The sequence below is a fragment of the Sprattus sprattus genome (assembly GCF_963457725.1).
Source record: "Sprattus sprattus genome assembly, chromosome: 2".
NCBI classification, from domain to species: domain Eukaryota; kingdom Metazoa; phylum Chordata; class Actinopteri; order Clupeiformes; family Clupeidae; genus Sprattus; species Sprattus sprattus.
Window position 1 is genome coordinate 66,998,170 of NC_137921.1, and position 21,708 is coordinate 67,019,877.

The 21,708-nt window shown below is 42.5% G+C and overlaps 2 protein-coding genes across 2 annotated transcripts in view; one reads left to right on the forward strand and one right to left on the reverse strand.

The window, feature by feature from the left end:
- snx17 (sorting nexin 17) overlaps window positions 1-17,877 on the reverse strand; it is a gene marked incomplete at its 5' end in the record, with an annotated part of 35,891 nt that extends 18,014 nt beyond the window's left edge. The window contains 5 exons of the mRNA XM_080860373.1: window positions 1,346-1,456; window positions 5,126-5,190; window positions 7,579-7,696; window positions 11,380-11,454; window positions 17,860-17,877. Coding sequence (XP_080716499.1) covers window positions 1,346-1,456; window positions 5,126-5,190; window positions 7,579-7,696; window positions 11,380-11,454; window positions 17,860-17,877 — 387 coding nt within the window. The remainder of the gene's footprint in view (window positions 1-1,345; window positions 1,457-5,125; window positions 5,191-7,578; window positions 7,697-11,379; window positions 11,455-17,859) is intronic.
- A 1,439-nt stretch (window positions 17,878-19,316) lies between these two features.
- Window positions 19,317-21,585, forward strand: atraid (all-trans retinoic acid-induced differentiation factor; the record flags this gene model as incomplete). The annotated part of the gene is made up of 7 exons (XM_080860706.1): window positions 19,317-19,406; window positions 19,608-19,741; window positions 19,961-20,029; window positions 20,132-20,203; window positions 20,339-20,460; window positions 20,574-20,674; window positions 20,876-21,585. The coding sequence occupies 7 exons, from the start codon at window positions 19,317-19,319 to the stop codon at window positions 20,978-20,980; spliced, it is 693 nt and encodes a 230-aa protein (XP_080716832.1). The 3' UTR covers window positions 20,981-21,585.
- Window positions 21,586-21,708: the final 123 nt, after the last annotated feature.

Below are 21,708 nucleotides of genomic sequence, written 5' to 3' on the forward strand. Positions count from 1 at the left end.
TTATAGCCCTCTGGTTGCAGTTAAGGGTAAGTTAGAGCCACAATGATTACTGTAGAGGACTTTAAGGACATCTACTCTCACTTTAGGGGTTGTTTGAGTATGTGGTCGAGTGTGCACCTAAGCATTGCTTTTTAAGACACAGACACACAAACACGCAGGCATGCACACACTGACAAATTCAACACACAGAGACAACACACCACCCAGAGACACACACACACACACACACACACGCATGCACAGTTAACACAAAAGGCATTTGCAGATTAGCATGGCAGGCAGAAAGTGCGTCAAAGTCTCCAGTTCTACAGTTGAGAGCCCAAAACACCTCAGCTTGAGCTTCAGGAAATGAGCAGAGTCAAGGGACCCAGTTTTTTTTTTTCTTTTAAAGATTTGTTTTTGGCTTTTTTATTCCTTTAATTGATAGGTAAGTGAAGAGTGGGACAGGAAATGAGAGGGTGAAGAAGTGGGGTAGTGGACTGGAGAAATGACATCGGAGCCGGATTCGAACCCGTGTCCTCCATGCGCTTCAAGTCCAAATGTGGTCGAGGCTACTGTGTGAGCTACAGTAACCCCCCTCAAGGGACCTTTTTGGGTCAGTTCAAAAAATCAAGACAATGAGAGAGAGAGAGAGATTAAAATGTCAAATGTATTTGCTGATAACACATCCCATTTGTTAGCATATGACACTGTTAGTCTGATCCGTAAACAGCAGTCCCACTGATAACTGCACGCCACCATTCTCACTTACAGCTCATAGAGTCACGGGTCATGGGGAGGCGACTGACGGGACACAAATTAAGCAGGACTGGCTTCAGAATGACTCATAGACAGGAGGACAGATGGATCACTACCTGTTGGTTCACCAGGACAGACTCAGAAAAAAAAGAAGTAATCCTACAAGCCAACAAACATTTGGCAGACTATTACACCTCATTACTGGCAACCATGTGTGCAGGCTTGCATCTCGCCAGAGGGCTTTTTTTTTCTCCCTCAGGAGTTCTTTTAGTGGCTGAACAGAGAGGAGAAGGAGACAGACAGCAAGAGTGCAGACGCAGGCTTTGGTAGCAGTCAAGAGGAAATGAAAGAGAATGCAGAGGGGGGATATGAACAGGTGACGTTCAAAAGAAGAAAAAAAGAGAGACAGCCTACGGGTTTAGGGGGGAAAAGATAGTGAGATACAGACTAGCAGACATACAGACAGAGAGAGAGAGAGAGAGAGAGAGAGAGCGAGAGAGAGAGAGAGAGAGAGAGAGAGAGAGAGAGAGAGAGAGAGAGAGACACACTACAAGGGGGTTCACAGAAGGGGCGGTGGCAGTCGGTCACAGTATGTCGTTGACCGTACCTCCAGGACGTCCTCGGTCTGGTCCGATGTGAGGATGTTGACCCGCAGCTTCTGACCCTTGGACAGGTGGACCTCCAGCTGCACCTCCTCTGTGGGGATCTGCTGCGTTTCCTAGGAGACAGGCGAGACAGACAGGCAGTCAGAGATGGACAGGCAAGACAGACAGATAGACAGTCAGAGATGGACAGGCGAGACAGACAGACAGACAGACAGACAGTCAGAGATGGACAGGCAAGACAGACAGACAGACAGTCAGAGATGGACAGGCGAGACAGACAGACAGACAGTCAGAGATGGACAGGCAGTCAGAGATGGACAGGCATGCAGACAGACAGACAGACAGACAGACAGACAGAGATGGACAGGCATGCAGACAGACAGACAGACAGTCAGAGATGGACAGGCGAGACAGACAGACAGACAGACAGACAGACAGACAGACAGACAGACAGACAGTCAGAGATGGACAGGCATGCAGACAGACAGACAGACAGACAGACAGACAGACAGACAGACAGTCAGAGATGGACAGGCATGCAGACAGACAGACAGACAGACAGACAGTCAGAGATGGACAGGCATGCAGACAGACAGACAGACAGACAGACAGACAGACAGACAGACAGTCAGAGATGGACAGGCGAGAGAGACAGACAGACAGTCAGAGATGGGCAGACAGACAGACAGACAGACAGTCAGAGATGGGCAGACAGACAGACAGACAGACAGACAGTCAGAGATGGACAGGCATGCAGACAGACAGACAGGCACAGAGACATAGGCAAAGAGGTGGAATAGGGAGTTTGAGTTGTTCACAGCCAGATCCCTGAGGTCAGATAAAGTTGGCTGTCGGTTTTGCTTTTTTTTTTTTGCCTTTCAATCAAGTTGAAGCTTATACAGTAGGGAGTAATGGCACTTACAATAGCCTGGAGAGAGGGAGAGCGCATATATATAACAAATATATATATATATATTTTCCTTAAGTCTTCTCTGATTGTGCTATAGATTCATCTCTTCATCCTCTGGATCACCTACTGTAGCACACGCATGCGCACACACACACACGCACACGCACACACACACGCACACGCACACGCACACGCACACGCACACGCACACGCACACGCACACACGCACACGCACACGCACACACGCACACGCACACGCTGGCGTGCCTGTAAATCTCTGTAGTGATGATGAAGTGACAAGGCAAGCCTGATCTGATCACCCAGGGTGCACTGCTCTGCTGCTGCAGCAGAGAAACCACCAGAGACGAGGGGGCTCATACTGCTCAGACAGCACAATGAGACAGCTACTCAGCGTGTGTGTGTGTGTGTGTGTGTCTGGTGTGCGTGTGTACGTGTGTAAGAGTGAGAGAGTGAGAGAAAGAGAGAGAGAGAGACAAAAAGAGAGAGGGTGTACGTGTGTGTGTGTGTGTGTGTGTGTGTGTGTGTGTGTGTGTGTGTGTCTGGTGTGCGTGTGTGTGTGCGTGTGTGTGTGCGTGTGTGTCTGGTGTGCGTGTGTGCGTGCGTGTGTAAGAGTGAGAGAGTGAGAGAGTGAGAGAGAAAGAGAGAGGGTGTACGTGTGTGTGTGTGTGTGTGTGTGTGTGTGTGTGTTTGTGTGTGTGTGTTTGTGTGTGTGTGTGTGTGTGTTTGTGTGTGTGTGAGGAGAATATAGAGTGTTGGTATAGCAGCACCATCATCTTGAAGCACCTGAGGAGCCAAAGACTTACAGCTCCAAACAAACGCAGGACGGGTACAGCCATTACCACAAACACAGACCCTGCAGCAGCTACACACACACACACACACACACACACACACACAGGACGGGTACAGCCATTAGCACAAACACAGACCCTGCAGCAGCGGCTGGACCAACACAACAACAGCATAAGCACCTACACACCAAGCCTCGCAGCTCTTCACGAGGACACGCAGCTGAACATCCACATCACACACAACCATCATTTTTTCTCCTGCCTAGTAGTTAGTAACACACACACACACACACACACACACACACACACACACACACACACACACACACAGGGACTCTGCCAGGTAAAGCCTGAATGGGTCTCTCTCTTCCTTTCACATAGACGAAACGATAGACGACACATTTTCACTCACATTCAGTCTTCCATAACGATAAAGTAACAGGTGGTGTGTATTCCCACCAGACTGTATTTAACGAGATGCTATGGTGGCGACAGTCTGTAAGAGGTCTTATGCCAATTTACCTGACTATGAACCAGCCTAGCTATCCATAGCTAAGGGAGCCATCTTAACAGTTTGTCGTTGGAACCATCTTTACAGTTGGCAGCTTCAAACGTGTGATGAAATCTAATTTGTAAATATTAACTAGTTGATATGAAGACTTCTAGAATACTAACTTTTCTTGCACTTATCTGTAGGGATGCACTGCAATACCATTTTTTTCAGAGTATCAGTACTTACATTTGTGTACTTGCCAATACCAAGGACCGATACTAGTATTTAATAACATGACTATGCTGGAGTTCTATTTATCTACCCAATTGTTTCCAGTAGGTAAGTCTAGGGGCAGTAGAAAATAACAGAACACCTCCTAACCGCAGCCTGGAGTTTAACGTAATGTTGCCATGAAATGGTATCAGTGAATGTTTATGAATGTTTAGTATCGGTGGATCATATCTCTCTTTATAGTACAATATGCTGTTTTGGTTAGATGTTCACTGATTTTCATTGACTTGTTTTGTACAATGACAATAAAGTTGAATTTAATGAGATATGGCCAGATTGTGGACAATGGTATGAGGGTTTGCCACAGTGGCGAGTGGTGTTGTTGTTGTTTAGGGGCGAAAGGTCCAGTCAATGATAGTGACAACTATCAATATAGTAAAGGGAATCACCAGGCTAGTATTCCAAGGAACTACCTGTCAATCAGAAATACTGCAAAACACATGGACTTAAGGGAGGAAATGTCAATGTAACAGTTAGTAGACAGGATATAATCTCTCCTTTTCGGTGTGCTGAGTTAAAAAACATGCGTCACAAATCACCAACTTCAACTGCTTTAAGCGATTATAAATTGCATCAGTGAACACAGGGCAAAGAAATATTTGACTTTGAACTTGGACGCAGGCACAGACCAAGCCTACTGTTTGGACAAGCGTGTCAAAATATTTGCATACAAGAACAACTGGTCACTCTGACTCCTGAGATTGCATGATCTGGGTATTTCCAGCATGCATCAAGCCATCGTAACTTTTCATTGAAGAGCTGAACTATTAGTTATATTATATAGCTATACTGTATAGTGTAAATTCTCTCATCTTTGAAGCTATTAGACATCAATCTGTGGAACAACAACACCCAAAATGGCAAAATCTTTGTACAATTGATAAAAACAGTTCTGGCATGACTTGCATGATGGAGTTTAATGCAATAAGGAGGAATTATCAAACACATTCAGCTTGAATTGAAAGTGCTTGCAGTGGCACTAGCTGGAATTAATAGCGCCTTAAAACCTAACCACCCCTTAAGGACCTTTGAAATGGCCAGATTTATCACAGTTTTACCTAAATAAGCAGAGTTGCGTTGTTGAATCACAAAGTCGATGTGGCCAACGCCCAATTCAGGCAGATTATTGATCTGGGATGCTTTAAGAATTCCAGTCAATAGCCGGGCTGACTGGCAAATAACAGATTACAAAGAAGAAAAAGGTCACAGACAATGAGAAACGAAATCAGGCTTTAACTCTTTGAGATGTGAAGGCAGCTTCAAAATGGCCTCCTACCTGCTGGGCTTTCCTCAGGAAGCTGTTGAAAAGCTCGCTGGATCCCAGCGTAGGGTCTTGTCTAACTGTTAGGGTGAAGAAAGGCACAGGTTAGGAAACTGTCATACAGTACCAGTCAAAAGTTTGGACACACCTTTCATTTTTTTTGAGAAGTGTTTTCTTTACTTTTATTATTTTCTACATTGTAGATTAATACTGAGGACATTAAAACTACGAAAGAACACATGGAATGAGGTACTAAACAAAAAAAGTGTTTTCTACCGTGTAAAAAATTATAAAAGCAAAGAAAAAACTTCTACTTCAACTTCTTAGTACTGTATGTATTAAGTCAAACTTTCAAAGAAGAACACAACAACTGTAGTCAGCAAAAGTGTACAATTCCACATGTATTCAAAATGGGTGTGGTTTACTCTGGTTTAATGAGGTCATCTCCACAGCAGGAAGAACAAGGGAGTGTATCTCGGCAACCTCTCGATCTCTTTTCTAGTCTGCTGTTTAGATCAGTACCATGACTAAAGCTACCAATTATGAACATTTAAAAATAAATAATGAATAAAGTTTACATGTTGGCAGTATGACGGCAATAAAGCGCCTGCCCATGTAAGGTACCATAATTTGTATTTTTATGAGAGGATAGTAGAGTGATCTATTGAATGATTGACAGAAAAAAAAAAAAAAAAAAAACATTTAAAATGTCTTCAAATTCATTTTAACAGCGAGAAACGAACTGGTCAGCCACCATCCTTTAAAAAGTCTGTTAATTATTACTAAACATGTTCACAAAAACATCATGGGACATCAAACACAAGCTAGTTTCAAGGACTGGCAAAGCAATGGCCAATATTCACCATCTGAAGACCAATCTGCAACAAAAATTATATTTATATATATTTTAAATGCACTTAGGGATTGGAAAAAAAAAGAGTCTTTTTCTGTAAACCTTTGCTTGTTTTTGTTTTGCGGTGTCTTTAACCCTTAAGGTGCATCGACTCCAAAAGTTGCCTGCTGAAGGTTACCAGGAGGCGTCAGAGGGAAAGAGGGCCCCGTGGAACATGCCCGCTGTTTATTTTCACACTCGTTATGGGCGTGCCGTGCCACGGTGAACTCACAGACGGTGACCCCAACGGCCCACACCACCACACCGCAGATGTGCAGAAAATGAACTTATTCACTTAGAGCAGCCTGTATGTATGTGTGTGTGTGTGTGTGTGTGTGTGTGTGTGCTAGTGTGTGTGTGCTAGTAAGGCTGTCTGTGTGCGTGCGTGCGTGCTGACAGGGCTGTGTGTGTGTGTGTGTGTGTGTGCTGGTAAGGCTGTCTGTGTGTGTGTGTGTGCGTGCGTGCTGACAGGGCTGTGTGTGTGTGTGTGTGTGTGTGTGTGTGCCGGTAAGGCTGTCTGTGTGTGTGTGTGTGCGTGCTGACAGGGCTGTGTGTGTATGTGTGTGTTTGTATGGTGGTTTGTTTTCCGTAACTGTGTAAAAACTATGATGTAACTGTGTGAGGCCGGGCCAGCTGAGAACAGCCTGTGTTCCTCTCAGACTATGAGCAAATACGCTCAACAAGGCTTAGCTTGTTTGGTGCAAAGGGCCAAAAACTCCAGTGGATAAGAAAAAACGCCTCGCATTGCTGCCTGCCCCACTTTTTCTTCTTGCTTTGTGTGTGAATGTGTGTGTGTGTGTGTGTGTGTGCAAATATGAGTGAGCATGAGTGTGTGTTTGTGTAACAGTGTGTGAGTGCATACCTATGTGTGTGTGTAGATGTATGAATGCATGAGTGTATGTGTGTGTCTGAATGAGTGCATGTGTGTGTACGTGTGTGTGTCTGAATGAGTGCATGTGTGTGTACGTGTGTGTGTCTGAATGAGTCTGTATGAACTCTTGCCTGTTACTTCTGAATAGCCTGGCACCCGAGTCCACTTGGCCATTTTCTAATTGCAGAGCCAAAGCCAGCAAGACTGTACTGAGTGGAGCAGCCTGGCCAGGGAGGTTCCATAAAACCAGGTGTTTCAGCAACAATTACCCCCCCTCAGCCGCCCCCCCCCCCCCCCTAAACAAAACCTGAAATCAGCCGCTCAGGCAGTGCTAGTGTTTCACAGGTGTTCCAAAGACAGAGTGCAGTGTTCACCACGGAACCCCATGAGTCGGCTGGGAATCACTGAGGCTCAAGTCAGTCCTCCAGGGCCCCCTGACGTGGCACGCCAGGCTATCCCAGCATGCCTTGACTGCTGAGCCACGGGAGGATTTAAGACAGCGCTCACCGGTGGGAGCCACAAGTCTCTGGGAAAAAGGTGTGGGGTGGGGAGGGGAGGGGAGGAGAGCCTGCTAGGATCAAAGGAGCTTCGTTTCAAATGCTGCGAGTCCACCTTTGAGGATGAACTTTGACCTCTACTACTCTGCAGGAGGAGAGAAAGAGAGAGAGGGGCAGGATAAAAGCCTTAAGTCGCTTTGGTGCTTACCAGCCTGCATGTACTTCTCCAGCTGTTCCCTCCTCTGTTCGACCTCCGCAGGCGTCAGGGTGAAGATTTTTTTGGGAGGGAAGGCCGGCACCACATTGTTCCCATACTCCTTCTTAATCTGACGGGGAGAGAAAGGGATATCGTGTACAGCAACATACAGCATTTGTACTGGACACTGCGATATGACCATATCTGTATAGATAATGTTAAAATGACCTACATGTAATAGGATATTCATTTATTTATGCATAATGGCCACTGCTATTTGCCTAGAGATAGTGGAAATCAGCATCCCTACAAACAGCAATAACAGAACTATTCCCATCACGAACAGATTACTATAAAACCAAAACAAACCCAATCAAAATTCATACAGCCAAAAGATGGCGCCTCGGCCAGTTTGTGGTTGTGTCTTCAACTTCATTCAGAGCAAAGTCTATTTCACCAACATAGTCAGTCTGAGATGACATACATGTATATAACCCAACACCCCTGACAGTCTCAGAGTCTTGCTGTTGTGCTCACAAACTCTGCTTACCTTACATGTTCCAAGGCACTGTAGTTTACCAATGCAAATTACAGACCAATAGACACACACCCCAATAAAAACTGTCTACGACAAACAAGACAAAAATTGATGATTTAGGCCTAACAAAACAGGCATGAAGCACTAATTGCACCTTGTATGCAACATATATGTCTACGCCTGATCAGTCCACAGAGCACCAATTCTTACCTAACCTTACATCTACCACATAACCTCTCCCACATATCAACCAACGCCTTAACTGTCAAATTAACAGGCACAGGAGTTGGAATATGAATTCTGCCAGCCAACCCAGCAACCATAACTCAACCTTAACCAGAAGCTAATTAATGCAGCCTCAGGAGGAACACTCCTGGGATTTGTACTGCAACATTTGTTGAACGTGACCACGACACATATTTATGAGGACCCCTTATTAGCATTTCCAATTTACCCATGCAAAGTGGTCTTGCAGGATAGTGGTGCAGGAGACCGAAGCTTTAGGCCTGTGTGTGTGTGTGTGTGTGTGTGTGTGTGTGTGTGTGTGTGTGTGTGTGTGTGTGTGTGTGTGTGTGTGTGTGTGTGTGTGTGTGTGTGTGTGTGTGTGTGGTTGGGGGAGGTTTGATCTGACTGGGGCTGAGTGGGTCCTGTTACCTAGCAACAGAGGAGACTGGTGGAGTGGGATGAGCAGCCTTGAAGATGGAATCTCTGAAGTTCAGGCCACTTATCATTTATTCAGCGTACGACCACAAGGCCCGGAGATTCAACATGTTCCTGAAGCCAGGTGTACTCACACTCAGAAGTGACTGACTGGGGCTGCAACCAACAATTAACTTTTAAGGAACCCAGTGCAACTTTCGAGGCTTAAAAATAAACATTCAATGTGACCCACAATAAATAAAGCAGGATTCCAGGCAATGGAAAAATGGCCTCTCCCCACCGGCGATTGTTGTTGTTTACGATTTCCTATCAGTTCTCACCACACAACGGCGTCTCATCTTTGCTCCTTGAATGTCGATATGTAATGGTATGGAGTTATTGAAACTTACTATGTGTAAAAAAGACTAGAAATTGAATGTTTATTTTTCATTGAATGTTTATATAAAGTTGCACTGGGTGCCTTTAAGGCTACAACTACAAGTCCACTACTGGCCATATCAATCAAGACTACCTACGTCATTGTTTGGTGAAAGCAGGTGTTCCAAAAAATATAATCTGCCAGCCAGAAAAATATTTGTATTAGAATGCAACGTGCCAGACGGATGGAAAGAAACCCAGACACAATAAAAACAGAAACCTATATTTACGTCAGGAATTTGATTCATCCAAATGTTTTTTTTTGTGCTTCACATACTCATTAAGGCTGGAATGTGTTCATCACCTGTAATTACAAAAACAAACTCCTTATCTGAGCAAATCAAAATCACTACACCTACCAGTACTGGATTCCACACACCAGGGGAAACCCCTGCACACGCCACAAACCTAACTGCCTACACTGCCTTGCCACCAACCTCGTAGTTTAAAAGGTTGCCCTTGCAGGCCTAAAGTATTAACAGGTTTATGGCAGCTCATTACACAGGGACCCATTCTTCCTCTGTAGTGTCTACAGTCTACTTATGAGGATGTAGTTTGAGAATATCTTTAGTTCACAATGGGTCTTATCTCCCATAGTCACAAATCCACATCAAATATGGTCTAGAAATTGAAGCCATTGTGCATTTTGATGCTTATCTCCAAGTTTAATATGTCACACCACTATCAAGAAGGCTATAACAACTGTCTTCTCATGGTGTGTCGAGGGAAGTGTGGCTTTATAACAGGGATTAAAGCAAAAAAAAATCATCTGACTGAAAAAAAAAAAAATCGGACCTCATTTTGGGTCGTGGCTGCATACCGCCTCGATATTTGAACTTCACGTGGTCTATTATCACTTACTAGTTCAAAGCTAGGGCATAAAACCAATATTTTTTGCATGGCAATAATAAGACTATTAGGCATTAGTCTACAGATTCAAAGTGTTTTCTTAGATTTTTTGAACAATAACCAAACAGACAACGTAAATTAGACAATCGTATTCTTCTTTCTTTGTGGTTATTAGTTGTTATAGTAACAACAACTAATACAATCTTTTTAAAGGTAAAACATTTTTTACTACTATTAACAATCGTTTTTGTTTATTTGTTTTTTAATAATAATAACACATTATATTTATGGATTTTTGTGTTACCTTTATTCATGTACCTACCATAGTAGGCCTACAGGAAATACAGATTAGACTAGTTAGCTAGTTTGCAAGCAAGCCTTTGTAGCCAACGTAGGCCTACTATCAGAGATAGCTAACGTTAGCTAACTAACATTAAACTAGCTTAACCTAACTAAATAATTTCTAAAAGTATTATTACTAGTTATCATTCACCGTAGGTGATGCGTGTTGTTTGGCGCTTGGTGACGAAGTACCATGTATTTCTGAACGTTTTCGCTCCCCTTGATGGAGTCAGTAGAAGAATTTACCTGTGCTGGTTTGACAACGATTTGGGCAACTCGTTGTCCACAATTCCGACATGCCTTGAAAACAAAACCGGGTCTTTTTTATCAACGTCGTCGTCATCCTCCACCACAAGCCAATCTAGCTTTCAGTTTTGACAGTCGCTGGGTGTGTGAATTTTATCTTTTAGAACCTGAGATGGTGACAGAGACTGCGCTGGTCCTCATCTCTCCTCACTCTCGCAGTCACAGGTCTGATTAGGAAGCGCTCCAAATGTGTTTTGTTAGAACGTTTGTTTCTTCACGCAACAGTCAAGGCGAAAATCAAAACATTAAATGGCAACTGACCGGGTCATATAGGCTACAATGTTTTTGACACGTTCATTGAATAAGTATTACTCTCCTAGTAATTTTAGGGGCAAAATTATATTTCTTAGGGGTAGTTTTGCCCTTTGCTCTCGTGTATTTCCGACGCTGAAATGTGCAAATCATATCAGTGTCTCATTTTTGGCCTTATGCGAGCCGAGTTGACGGAAATCAGTCATAGCGACGGAAAACTTTAATCCCTGTTATAATGATTCAAAATACCCAAACCACATTCTTCAAGTCCCAATGCCAAGCACTCAGTCACGCCTTCTAAGTTCCCAAGGGCTTCCAAAGTTAGTGTCTGACTTCTAAAAGGACCACCCATACAAATGGCATGGCAATGAAAAGAGACATTGTGGGTTGTTGTGTACAAGTATTGCAGCATTGAACAGCAACAGAACTGAAGCGACTTCAGTGCTTACCTGCTCATGGAGGCCCAGGAGCTGACTGTAGCGAACTCTGCAGTGAAGGACGCCATTGACATGGATGTTGTAGGCCTGTATGGAAAGAAATAAAAAGAGGGTGGTTAAGAGAGAAAAAGGACGTGTTTTGTATGTAAATGTACATTTTTGGCGTTTTCTTGCGTCGATTTTTCAAAAGTTACAGAGAAATAGACACTGTACTATCCGATAACACAGTTATTTTAACCAGCAATAATGGTTGAAGTGATTTGCGAGACGTCAGTTAGCCAACTTTCCAAACTGAAAAGCGGCCGAAAGGGCTCATTCGCTACGTAGCCAAGATGGCGGCCGTTTAGTGCAAGAAGTGTCTAACGTTTCACACAGCATTTTTTTTTACCATTTGCAGTGCCAATCCGGGTACTTTCAGTGCCCTGAATTCTGCAGTTTTTGTGAGTGTGAACGCCCTACGCCCTGAAAAGTCAGTGTTTGAAGTGTGCAAGTACGCGATATGAGACACAGCCAGAGAGAGAACGAGACAGATATCTGGAAAATCTCAAACACCTAGCCTGAGTCACACTGTACATGAGCGGCCATGCCAATAAAGCTACTTGTATTTGTATTAGAGAGCGAGAGAGATTAATGAGAATGTCAGAGATATGTATAATTGCTACCATTCATCAACGTCATTCCTGACTAATACAAGTGAGAGTGAGAGTGTGTTCAAGAGAAGTGGCCACAGTTAGCAAGCCAAGCCCAGCCTGGCACACTCTCTCTGACACACACATCAAAGAGGACTTGGAGGGCAGACAGCACATCAAATGCTCCGATCTCTTCCTTGGGCTCCTTCTGAGAGTCAGAACCAAGAGACGCAAGACCGAACAAGACGAATAGAGAGAACACGTCTCAGAAGGTAGAGGAATACAACTACTGGAAGATGGAGGATGTAAAAAAAATAAGAAGAGTCCATGAATGCAGATCAGTAAAATAGGACTGATATAAAAGGACACATTTCCAAGAAATCTTACTGTATAACCAATTTACTCTATATGTTCCAGGTATATGTGTGACAAACAATACTGGAGAGTCGTCCACTCAGCGCCCACTCAGCTAATTTGGGCCTGCTGACGTGGTGGTATACTTGGGAAGGAAGTTAAACTGAGACGACCCCAAAGGACCAGTAGTTTTGCCCACAACAATCTGAAGACATCAGGCGGTTTCCTGCCAGGTGTCATCTGAGGATGAACAACTTTCAGTCCTAACTGGAATCACTGCCAATCGGACTACATGTGCCAATATGCAACCAGGATTACCAAGTGGTGAAGGTCTGAAAGTTAACGCTGAGATCATAAGTTTTTCACAAATCTCAAATGAACTTTAAACCGTGTGGGTTTTTGTTATTCTTCCCCTTACGGTCAGCACCTAGGCTAACAGTTTCATAACCATCAGAAGAAAGGCAGAGGGGACCAAACCTTACTCAAATCTCAATCATACTGCACATGAAGAGGTCAAGGTCCAAGTTTCCTTTTTTTTTTTTTTTTTGGACACAGAAGCCATACTAAACAACCCCACGCCTTCGCCTGCTTAGTCATATTTCACTGTTTCCACTTGTGAAAAGAAATCTCGGCTGGTGAATTCCAGAACACCAATCTTGCTCATTGGGTCATGTTCGAACCTGCACAGAACATAGATAAATGCATTAAATGTAGTATTAGATATGCGATTATTAGATATAGCACCATGTCAGGAGTGTGTAGGCTATTTAAACTGTGTTTGTCATGTCCTGAGACTCCTGGCTATCCCTAGCGCCAACGCAAGTGGCAGCTTTTTCATGTAGCTCTGGTGTTTTGTAAACATGTATGTATTGTTTGTGAGTTGTGCTGAGGTGTGTTTTTTGTGTTTGTCATGTCCTGCTAGCCTACATGTCATGAGACTCCTGGCTATCCCTAGCGCCAACGCAAGTGGCAGCTTTTTAATGTAGCTCTGGTGTTTTGTATTCATGTATGTGTTGTTTGTGAGTTGTATGTGCTTATGTGCTGAGGTGTGTTTTTTTTTACTGTTCCCACACTGTACTCCTCTAGGAGCATAGTCTGGGTGTTGTCTTTTCTCTCCTCCCCTCCCTAATGTTATGCTGTAATTCTTCCCCATCTTTAGCCAGTTTCACTCTGGCAGGGGGACTGCCAATGAAAACTAGCCTTTTGGCTACAATAGGGTGCATTTTCATTTTAATGTTTATTAATGCACACTGTCCCTCTTCATCAAATAAACAAATCAAAATCAAAATACAGCAAGCAAAAAAAAAAAGACCCCACCGTGGCCTCAAGCATTATTGCGCCACTGATGTGTGGGACACTTCAAACCCTGGTCTGTTCAAAGAAGGGGAACTCAAAATCTCTGTCTTTCCGCCAAGGAACTGCTAACGGTCACAGAATGTGTGATAGAGCACATGTTGAGCAATATATAATGGGATATGACGAAGGGCTTCAGGGCTTTGCTCCAACAGTCGACAAGATCGTATCCGTTCATCCCCAATGTTTACACTGATAGTCAACAGTCTAGACAGTGTTGCTAACTACACTGGCAAAAATTAGGAGGGAAACCAGAACGTTTTTTTCCTCGGCCATGAAGAAGAGATGAGATAAGAGTTCTCAAAAGACATCTTCTCACTGTTCTAACCACCCTGATGCACTAGCCCTTATTTTGAAGGGGATGCTGGAAATGTAGGCTTGAATTTACTGACACCAAGGCTATGTCTGTGGCCAAAACAGGAGCCTTCCTGATGATTCAGGCTCTCTGACACTCCCAAGCAGGCTGAGTCATATAGACGAACTGACAGTCCTGGCAGACAGGCTGAGAATAGAGCAGACAGGAGAAGTGCCCTTGCAATCAGTAAAGGGCAGCATTGTGGAAGTCATTAACCCAGGATGGCAAGAAAACTGCTGCTTAAGTGAAACGCTCCTCGACAATGCACCAGAACAGGGCACAACACACTCACATCGTGCCCAAAATGCCATCCGAGTTGAAAGGGCGAAAGGGCAGAGAATTAATCTTTCGCCAAGTGCATGCTGGGAGGTGAAAATGTGCAAAACAACGCTGCTTCTAGAAAGCATTTCTCCACACCTGCGTAGTCCTGTTAAGACCAGTGAGGGACTGCTTTGTTTTTATGCAACAGGGCAGCTTGTCTAATTCTAAACAAAGACACCACAAAGGGCATCCATTTACAAGGGAACACAAAGAGGTTTGTTTTTTTAAACCCTTGGAAGAAAGATAATATTTTTTTTGTCTGTTAATTTAGTTTAATAAGCTCATATCCAATATGGCATTTTATGGATTGAAAATGGCTCAAGATGCCATTGACGGTTTAAATTCATCCAAGGCCAATGCTGACCGAGGCGACCAGTTGGTAACTCTACACCCCCCTCCCTATCAGCCCCTTGCCAACCCATTTTTCATAATGATGTTAGGCTCAGAGCAGTGGGATGAAGTTACACTTTAATATTAGCCTATGTCTTGTGCACAACTGAATTATAGTGTGTTAGCTGATATAGTGAGTGAACTGAATAGTCTTAACAGTCTACATAATTTAGTTTAAGTCAAAACCACAACTACCTTGTAATACCTGGCCACGACTGAAGAGACCTGGAAAGTGATATTTACATTAATGCTATTCATTAAGCAAATGTTTTTATCCAAAGTGACTTACAGTACAGGTACTTCTTGACCAACAAATGTGCTCCCCGGGAAATCAACACATTAGCCTTCCCCTGGTGTTGATAGCCCTTCACTCTACCAGTTGAGCTACAGTATCACTTCATTACTAAAGTCCATCAGAGGGTTTTGCTACATTCTACAGCATGTTAGCCTCAAACCAGGCTAGCACCTTAGCATGTAGTCCACTTCCTTAGAGTTTCGAAGCTTATTATGGTGTGAACAAAACAAAGTAAACTTCATCTGGGCCCTCTTTTGACTCGGTTTACTGTCCCATGCCCACAAAAAAAGAGTGGGCAGCAGAACTATTCTTCCTGGCCAACAGGAACAGCGAACCATCACTAAACAAGAGATTCTATCAACACAGGAAGCGTGACACTAAAATGTGCAGTCTCTTCTTTTTTTCTGTGCGCAAAGTATGCATATTTTTTGGAGGGGCCAGTTTCAAGGTACACCAGAGAAAATCCTTCCTGATCCAGAATGAACTGACTTCTGAAAGCTGCTGAATGTCAGTATAGGGCACAGAAGCACTCGTTTGAAATTAGAGCTTCTACACAGAACATACCATCCTCTGGGAATTGTAACTTCCATACAGACAGACACTTTAAAAAAAAAAAAAATTTAAACAAACTATCCAGCGCTGTGCTGCACTATTCTTTATTTACAAAGAAAGATAAAATTGAGAGTCACTTTTCAGAGGTCCTAATCTCACTAATAGGCCTAAAGGTCACTGGCAACTAGGATCAAATAAGTCTCTGGATAAATCTTCAAGTTAATTGACTTGATCATTACTGAAACATGTCTGTGACAGCTTGTGCCATAACACTGGCAACCCCCCAGACTGGAGCTGAAAGATGTTTTGGAATAAGTCTATTTCAATTACCCTATATCTGAACAGCTTACAGCCAAACTCACTGCAATCGTGGCAGTTGTGAACAAAATGTCAGGCTTCCACCCCCCACCCCACCTTCTCTTTATAAAACATTTATTTGGGTTGACAGCATAGGAGGGTTACCTCACTTTCAAAGAGGAAAAAAAAACTAACTTGTTAACACAGTTTCTTGTAAGGTTGCATCATGGGTTCTCTTGAATTCCGTAACTAACCAAAACTTCTGCCAATAGAAACGCTTGAATAGCCTTTAAAATTAGCAATACATTCAACATTCAGGTGTGATCTGTGTGACAAAAGAGCGTCCATAGAGTGGCATCAATATGTGGTCAAAGTATATCAGACTCTAGGATGTGAGAGAAAACTGAGATGGTCTTCCTCACTGTTGGCATTGTCATTCACTATTTGAATAATTAACAGAGGTAAACTATTTTAATTAGACAAACAGTCTGTGAACATAACCATTGTGGCTCTTCAAACAACAGTGGTTTACTGCCAGCATCAACAACTAAGTACGTTTCTGAATGAGCTCATTGACATAACAACGGTTACAGTAGAAGAGGCTTCTACAGGCTGATTGACTTCACAAAGCAAAGTTCTCATATGGTGTGCTTAAAAAGATATTAGAGCTTCAGTTAGTGTAGGGACGTCAGTTAGATCAGCTGAACAAACTCTCGGTGACGTTTTACTTAATTGTCTAAATGTACTTGGGCCTTGCCTTTCAGACCTTCGTGATCAAGCGGAAAACCGCAATCTAAAGACGACTAGCGACTGCCGACCCAAACATAAACGGGGGGAAATGGGTTAATAGTAACAAAGAGAACATTGTCGGAGAAGGTTCAGAAAGCCTAATTCGTCCACCGGCCTTTGTGTTGTATAGTCACCTCTCATTTTGATCAGTAAAACCATCATAGACGCACACTGCTATAGGCTACATTGTAAATGTCTGCTTGTAATGAGGGGTTCCATACATTCTGATACGCGCAATTGCATCCTTCAGTACAATGCCCTCTGCTGCCATTGCGCAACCCTTAAAAACTACTCACGTCCAAGTTAAGGGGCATAACAAGTGTTCATAGAAAAACAAAACTGGAATATCACATCTTTGAGACAGACCACACAAACAACCATGACGCGTACCGCAATTAAAAAAAAGTAAATTTGCCTGCGCGCTGGAGGAAGTAACTGACCATCCCTGAAGCTACTGAACATAGAAAACCTACATAGTAAGCACCACTCTCAGTGTTTAATCAAAGTTCATCTACTTAATATAACTGAATCACTGATGGCTATTAACTTCACAATCAGGCATTTGTAAATGGGTTAGATGTGAGCTTTTACGAAAAACTGTGGCGCATTTTTTGCCACCATTCCTGCATATTTGAGGAAGCAACAAACTATTACCAGACCATCTAGTGGTCATAGTTTGTGTATAGCCTACTGCAGGGACGACAATAACAGTCTTCACACAGACACTTATCCGTTATCCCAAGGTATGATCTTGGCGCAGTACATGTATTCGTTTAAGCCTACCTGGCCACTGGAGAAAAACACGGGCAACAGACCGTAGCTACTTACCACATATGTGGATCCATTTTCACCGGAACGGACCTCCGTCTCAGGAATGGAAAAATGCATTTTGGCTTATGATGTCGAATCCCGAAAACAACTTGGCGAGAAGGCACCAAAAAACTAGAATCCAAAAAGTTGCTTTGCAATTCGTGAAGGAAAAAAAAATAGAGGACGGAGGGCTCAATCGCTTTCACTTGCTAGAGATAATCCACAGAGCTCCCTTGTTCCAATCAGTTCAGTTGGCGAAATAGTCTCTGTATACAGTTAAAGCGATTTCTAAAGTTCAGAGATTAAAGTAAAACTTATACGCCTAGGGCTAACTTTTCTTACTTTACCGTCTCTGCAGCAGCCATGTTGCGATTGTAGTGATAGGTGATTCCACCTTCATTGTTGGCATTTCTGTCCTCTTCGTCGAACCTCTACATCTAAACTGGCAGCGGTAGCGACATTCTAGCGACGATATTTAAAGAACCAACATGGTCTTCTTCGGGGTGCATCCCAGTAAAATGACAAGAAAATACCAACTTTTCAAGTAGTCTGCATGAATTTCAGTATCGCTAAGCTACTTTGGTTTGCAACCCTCCGTCTCAGACGACAACACTACCAGCATGTGAGGTTAAAGAAATCATAGGATTGTTGGTTCACTGTTACTCTGGCGTTTCTAACGTTTCCTATCCAACAAGGTTATCCATTTTGAAGACCAGAGACAGTGAAAAGGACCAGCATATCATAATTTTGTCTATGCTCTCACTGCGTTTCCCCTTCGTGTGACACGGGACAATGTAATATATTCAGTATGTATCTCGCACTAAAAGCATTGCAACAGTCCCTGGTGTTGATCCATTTCCTCAAAGGGGTGAGACTTCAGGGCATTGTACATACGCTTATAAACCTGACCCACAAGTCCTTTTTTAGCGAACTGTAATGGTCTTATGTATTTGATTTAATACCACTGAAATTCAATATTTCAATATGTATGACGAAATAACGGGGGGACCTTATGACCAGTATTCTTCAGACCCCCATATGATAATGGTATTTCCCACTGTGTTAAACCACATTCATGCAGTTCAAGTCAGCAGCACTACCTCAACTTGTAACAATAAAGGAGGGTGTTTTTTGTTCTGTTTCTTTTAATTGTTCTCCCCAATATAATTAGATAATGACAACATTAAATGTTTTGCATGGTGGGTTACCGTCGGCTTGGGACCAGGAGCAGCTAGGCTTTCAATAGGCCTACTATTTTTGATAGTGGATGTGAATAAATGGAAAATTCTTAACAACGTTTTTGTTTGTTATTAAGGCCTTTTTTTATTTACGTTAGCCTATTATTTCTGTGTGCGAGTCTATGGGAAAGGGCAGCCTACAGATACATATCCTCACAACCTCTAGATGACGGAAATCGAAGATAGAAGATTGTCATACCAAAAAATATGTGGAAAATATACAGTAGGCTACTTCAGTCTGGATACTGGCCTTAAGGCAAAACAAGAAAGAGTCCAGTGGTGAATTAAAAATTAAAATAACCGCAGCAATGCATTTATTGCATATATTGTTTAGGTCGACAAATACGGGACTGAGATGTTGACGCATATAACACCTTTTAAAGGACACGATAATTGTGAACTATGTATCAAATGGACCTGATTGCATTTTGTCATGGATGCTGTAACTTGCATCAGGGAATTGATGCGAGACGCCGTATGCAAAATTACTGCGCAAGAAGGACTGCCATGAAACCCGGGCACGTGTGTATGTAATCACGTGATATTCTTAGACACACGGTAAAAAGATGACAGCTGAAGGGCGGTTGTTGACAGTTTTGGCTGTGTTTTTTGTATTATTTTATGGAAACCGTTTTTGTCACGCTGCTAACTCACAGGTAAGTATATTTATAGTTATATAAACTGCATGAGGCCTTAGTCATGCTAACCATCTGATGGTTTTCATCTATTTATGAAGTTAGCTATCAACCCAAAACCGCCAGGTGTTCAGTTCGTGTGTCTTGGCCTTCTCAGAGTTGTCCTCATAGCGAAATAACAAACTGAGCTATTCATCTGTTTTTCACAATCTGTTTCCTCAGATATGTCTGATGTGCAATGGAACCGTGGTGAACGGCAGCGCTGTTTGGGATTTCTGCACGTCATCTGCTGGTCAGATCGACGGTCGATGCTGTTTGCAAACGGACAACACTAGCGGCGCCGTCCACATTACTGGGTCAACTTAATCATAATGAATATTTTGTTGAATTTTTATAAATCTAACAAATATACAAATATTGTATATATCAAAATATCAACTGCGTGTATCATTTTCTTGTCTAAATTTCTTGTAGGTTATTTAAATATATACATTTTTCTAAATTCAGTGATTGTTGTTTTCATGTTTTCATTGTTGAGCGGAGTTCTTAATAGGTTTCTCACATTTAACTTTCAGACTAGATGTATCATACTGTAATCTAAATGTTGTGGAAGATCTCAGTGAGGCTTCCACTGCATTAATGATGTAAGTATTGTAATTTGAAAATGTCAAAAGATGCCCATCATTATTTTTGTTTTGAAAGAATATAGACCCGATGGTCTGTTTTATACGTTTCCTCTTGAGCAGAGATCTGTCTTTCAACCCAATTTCGAACCTGAGTGATCTGGTGTTCGAAGGCTTCAGCCAACTGTTCTATGTGTAAGTACCCATCTTTGACCTGAGGAAATAAGACTTTTCTTCTTCTGTAATATTGGTTTAGTGACACAAGAATGGACAAAAATCTCTCTTTTTGGATGTAGGCTGCACACATGATTACTTTGATTTGCATTGTAGAATACTTCCCTCAAACCTGACGTGCCCTGGTGGCAATGCATCATGGGAGAAGACAGAGGTCAAAGGTGAAGTCAGAGTGTGTGAGGGGCAAATAAATGCCTGCAATCAGACTGGACACATATGTAAGTCACAGCCTATCTCCTCTTATTCTAGGCGTGCTTCAAGTTAACAAATAAAGTTGCCATCAAATCATGACATTCATTCATTTATATTATTCCTCATGATTATTCTCTAGCCTGGGACTGTCCACAAAACTCCCTATGCTCTCCCTATGGACCAGGTTTCTTTGCATGTAGTTGTGTGGAAAGTTTTCATGGATACAAGTGCCTGAGAGAGGTTTGTGTCTCATGTCTGCCTTTTAACTGTAGGCAAATACAGTGTCTAATACAATATTGCTTAATTCTGTTTCACATGGTAAAATAATAATGTAGTTACTGTGAGCATGGTTGTGATTGGCTTATGGCCATTCAGGTGCTGTGCTGGGAAACCTGCAGGGATAAGAAAGCTCTGCCTCTGCTTTTTTTTACCCTCCTTTAGGGTGAATTTCCAATAGTGGAGGTCTTTGGGATTCTCGGAGGGTCCACTATCCTGGTGTCCTTGGTGTTATGGGTCACCCAGAGAAGGAAGGCTAAGGCAATGTGACCCAGCCCGAGGTTTTGCCGGGAAGCGGCTCTACAATCATACTGACACAGTGATTTTAGAGGACTTACAAATGTTTATAACTGACACGCTATGCAGACATTTTTTTTTTTAATCGAGATGTTAAAAGAAAAAAAGCATCAGCTCATTTAGAGACCTACCGCTGCTGACAGGAGCACGAATGTTTGCAAAAATATTTCACTCCGTTTTTTTTAATCAAAATGTTACGCTACTTTTGAGCTCTCAATGAATGTTGACCACAATTTAAATTGACATTAAGAAACCATGTAAGAATTTTTACCTTAGTAAACTATATGAGATTTAAGAGATTGGGAGACTAAGAAACAACGTTTACATTATTGATACCATATTGATTATGGTTTTAGTGACACAGTACTCATACCTGAAGTGCCAAGTTATGTTCACAAATGCACTGGAACTCAGATCAATTATAACGGTATAGATTACAAGTTACTATCAAAACTATGTGAGATGCAAAGCTATGCAATAAGTCAGTATTTACTTCATATTGTTTCATTTTGTAGCATTGGCTTGCTTGACAGCAGTGCGCATGTTTTAAGGGAACTGAGGAACTTGTGTTTATAGGACTATGCTGACAGTGTATGTCATAGACGTACATCAAATGTTTGCAACCTTTTATTATGTAAAGATTTGTTTCCAGTGTAGTTTCCCCAGCCTGGTTTTTGCTTGAGCTTCTTGCTTCGGCTCAT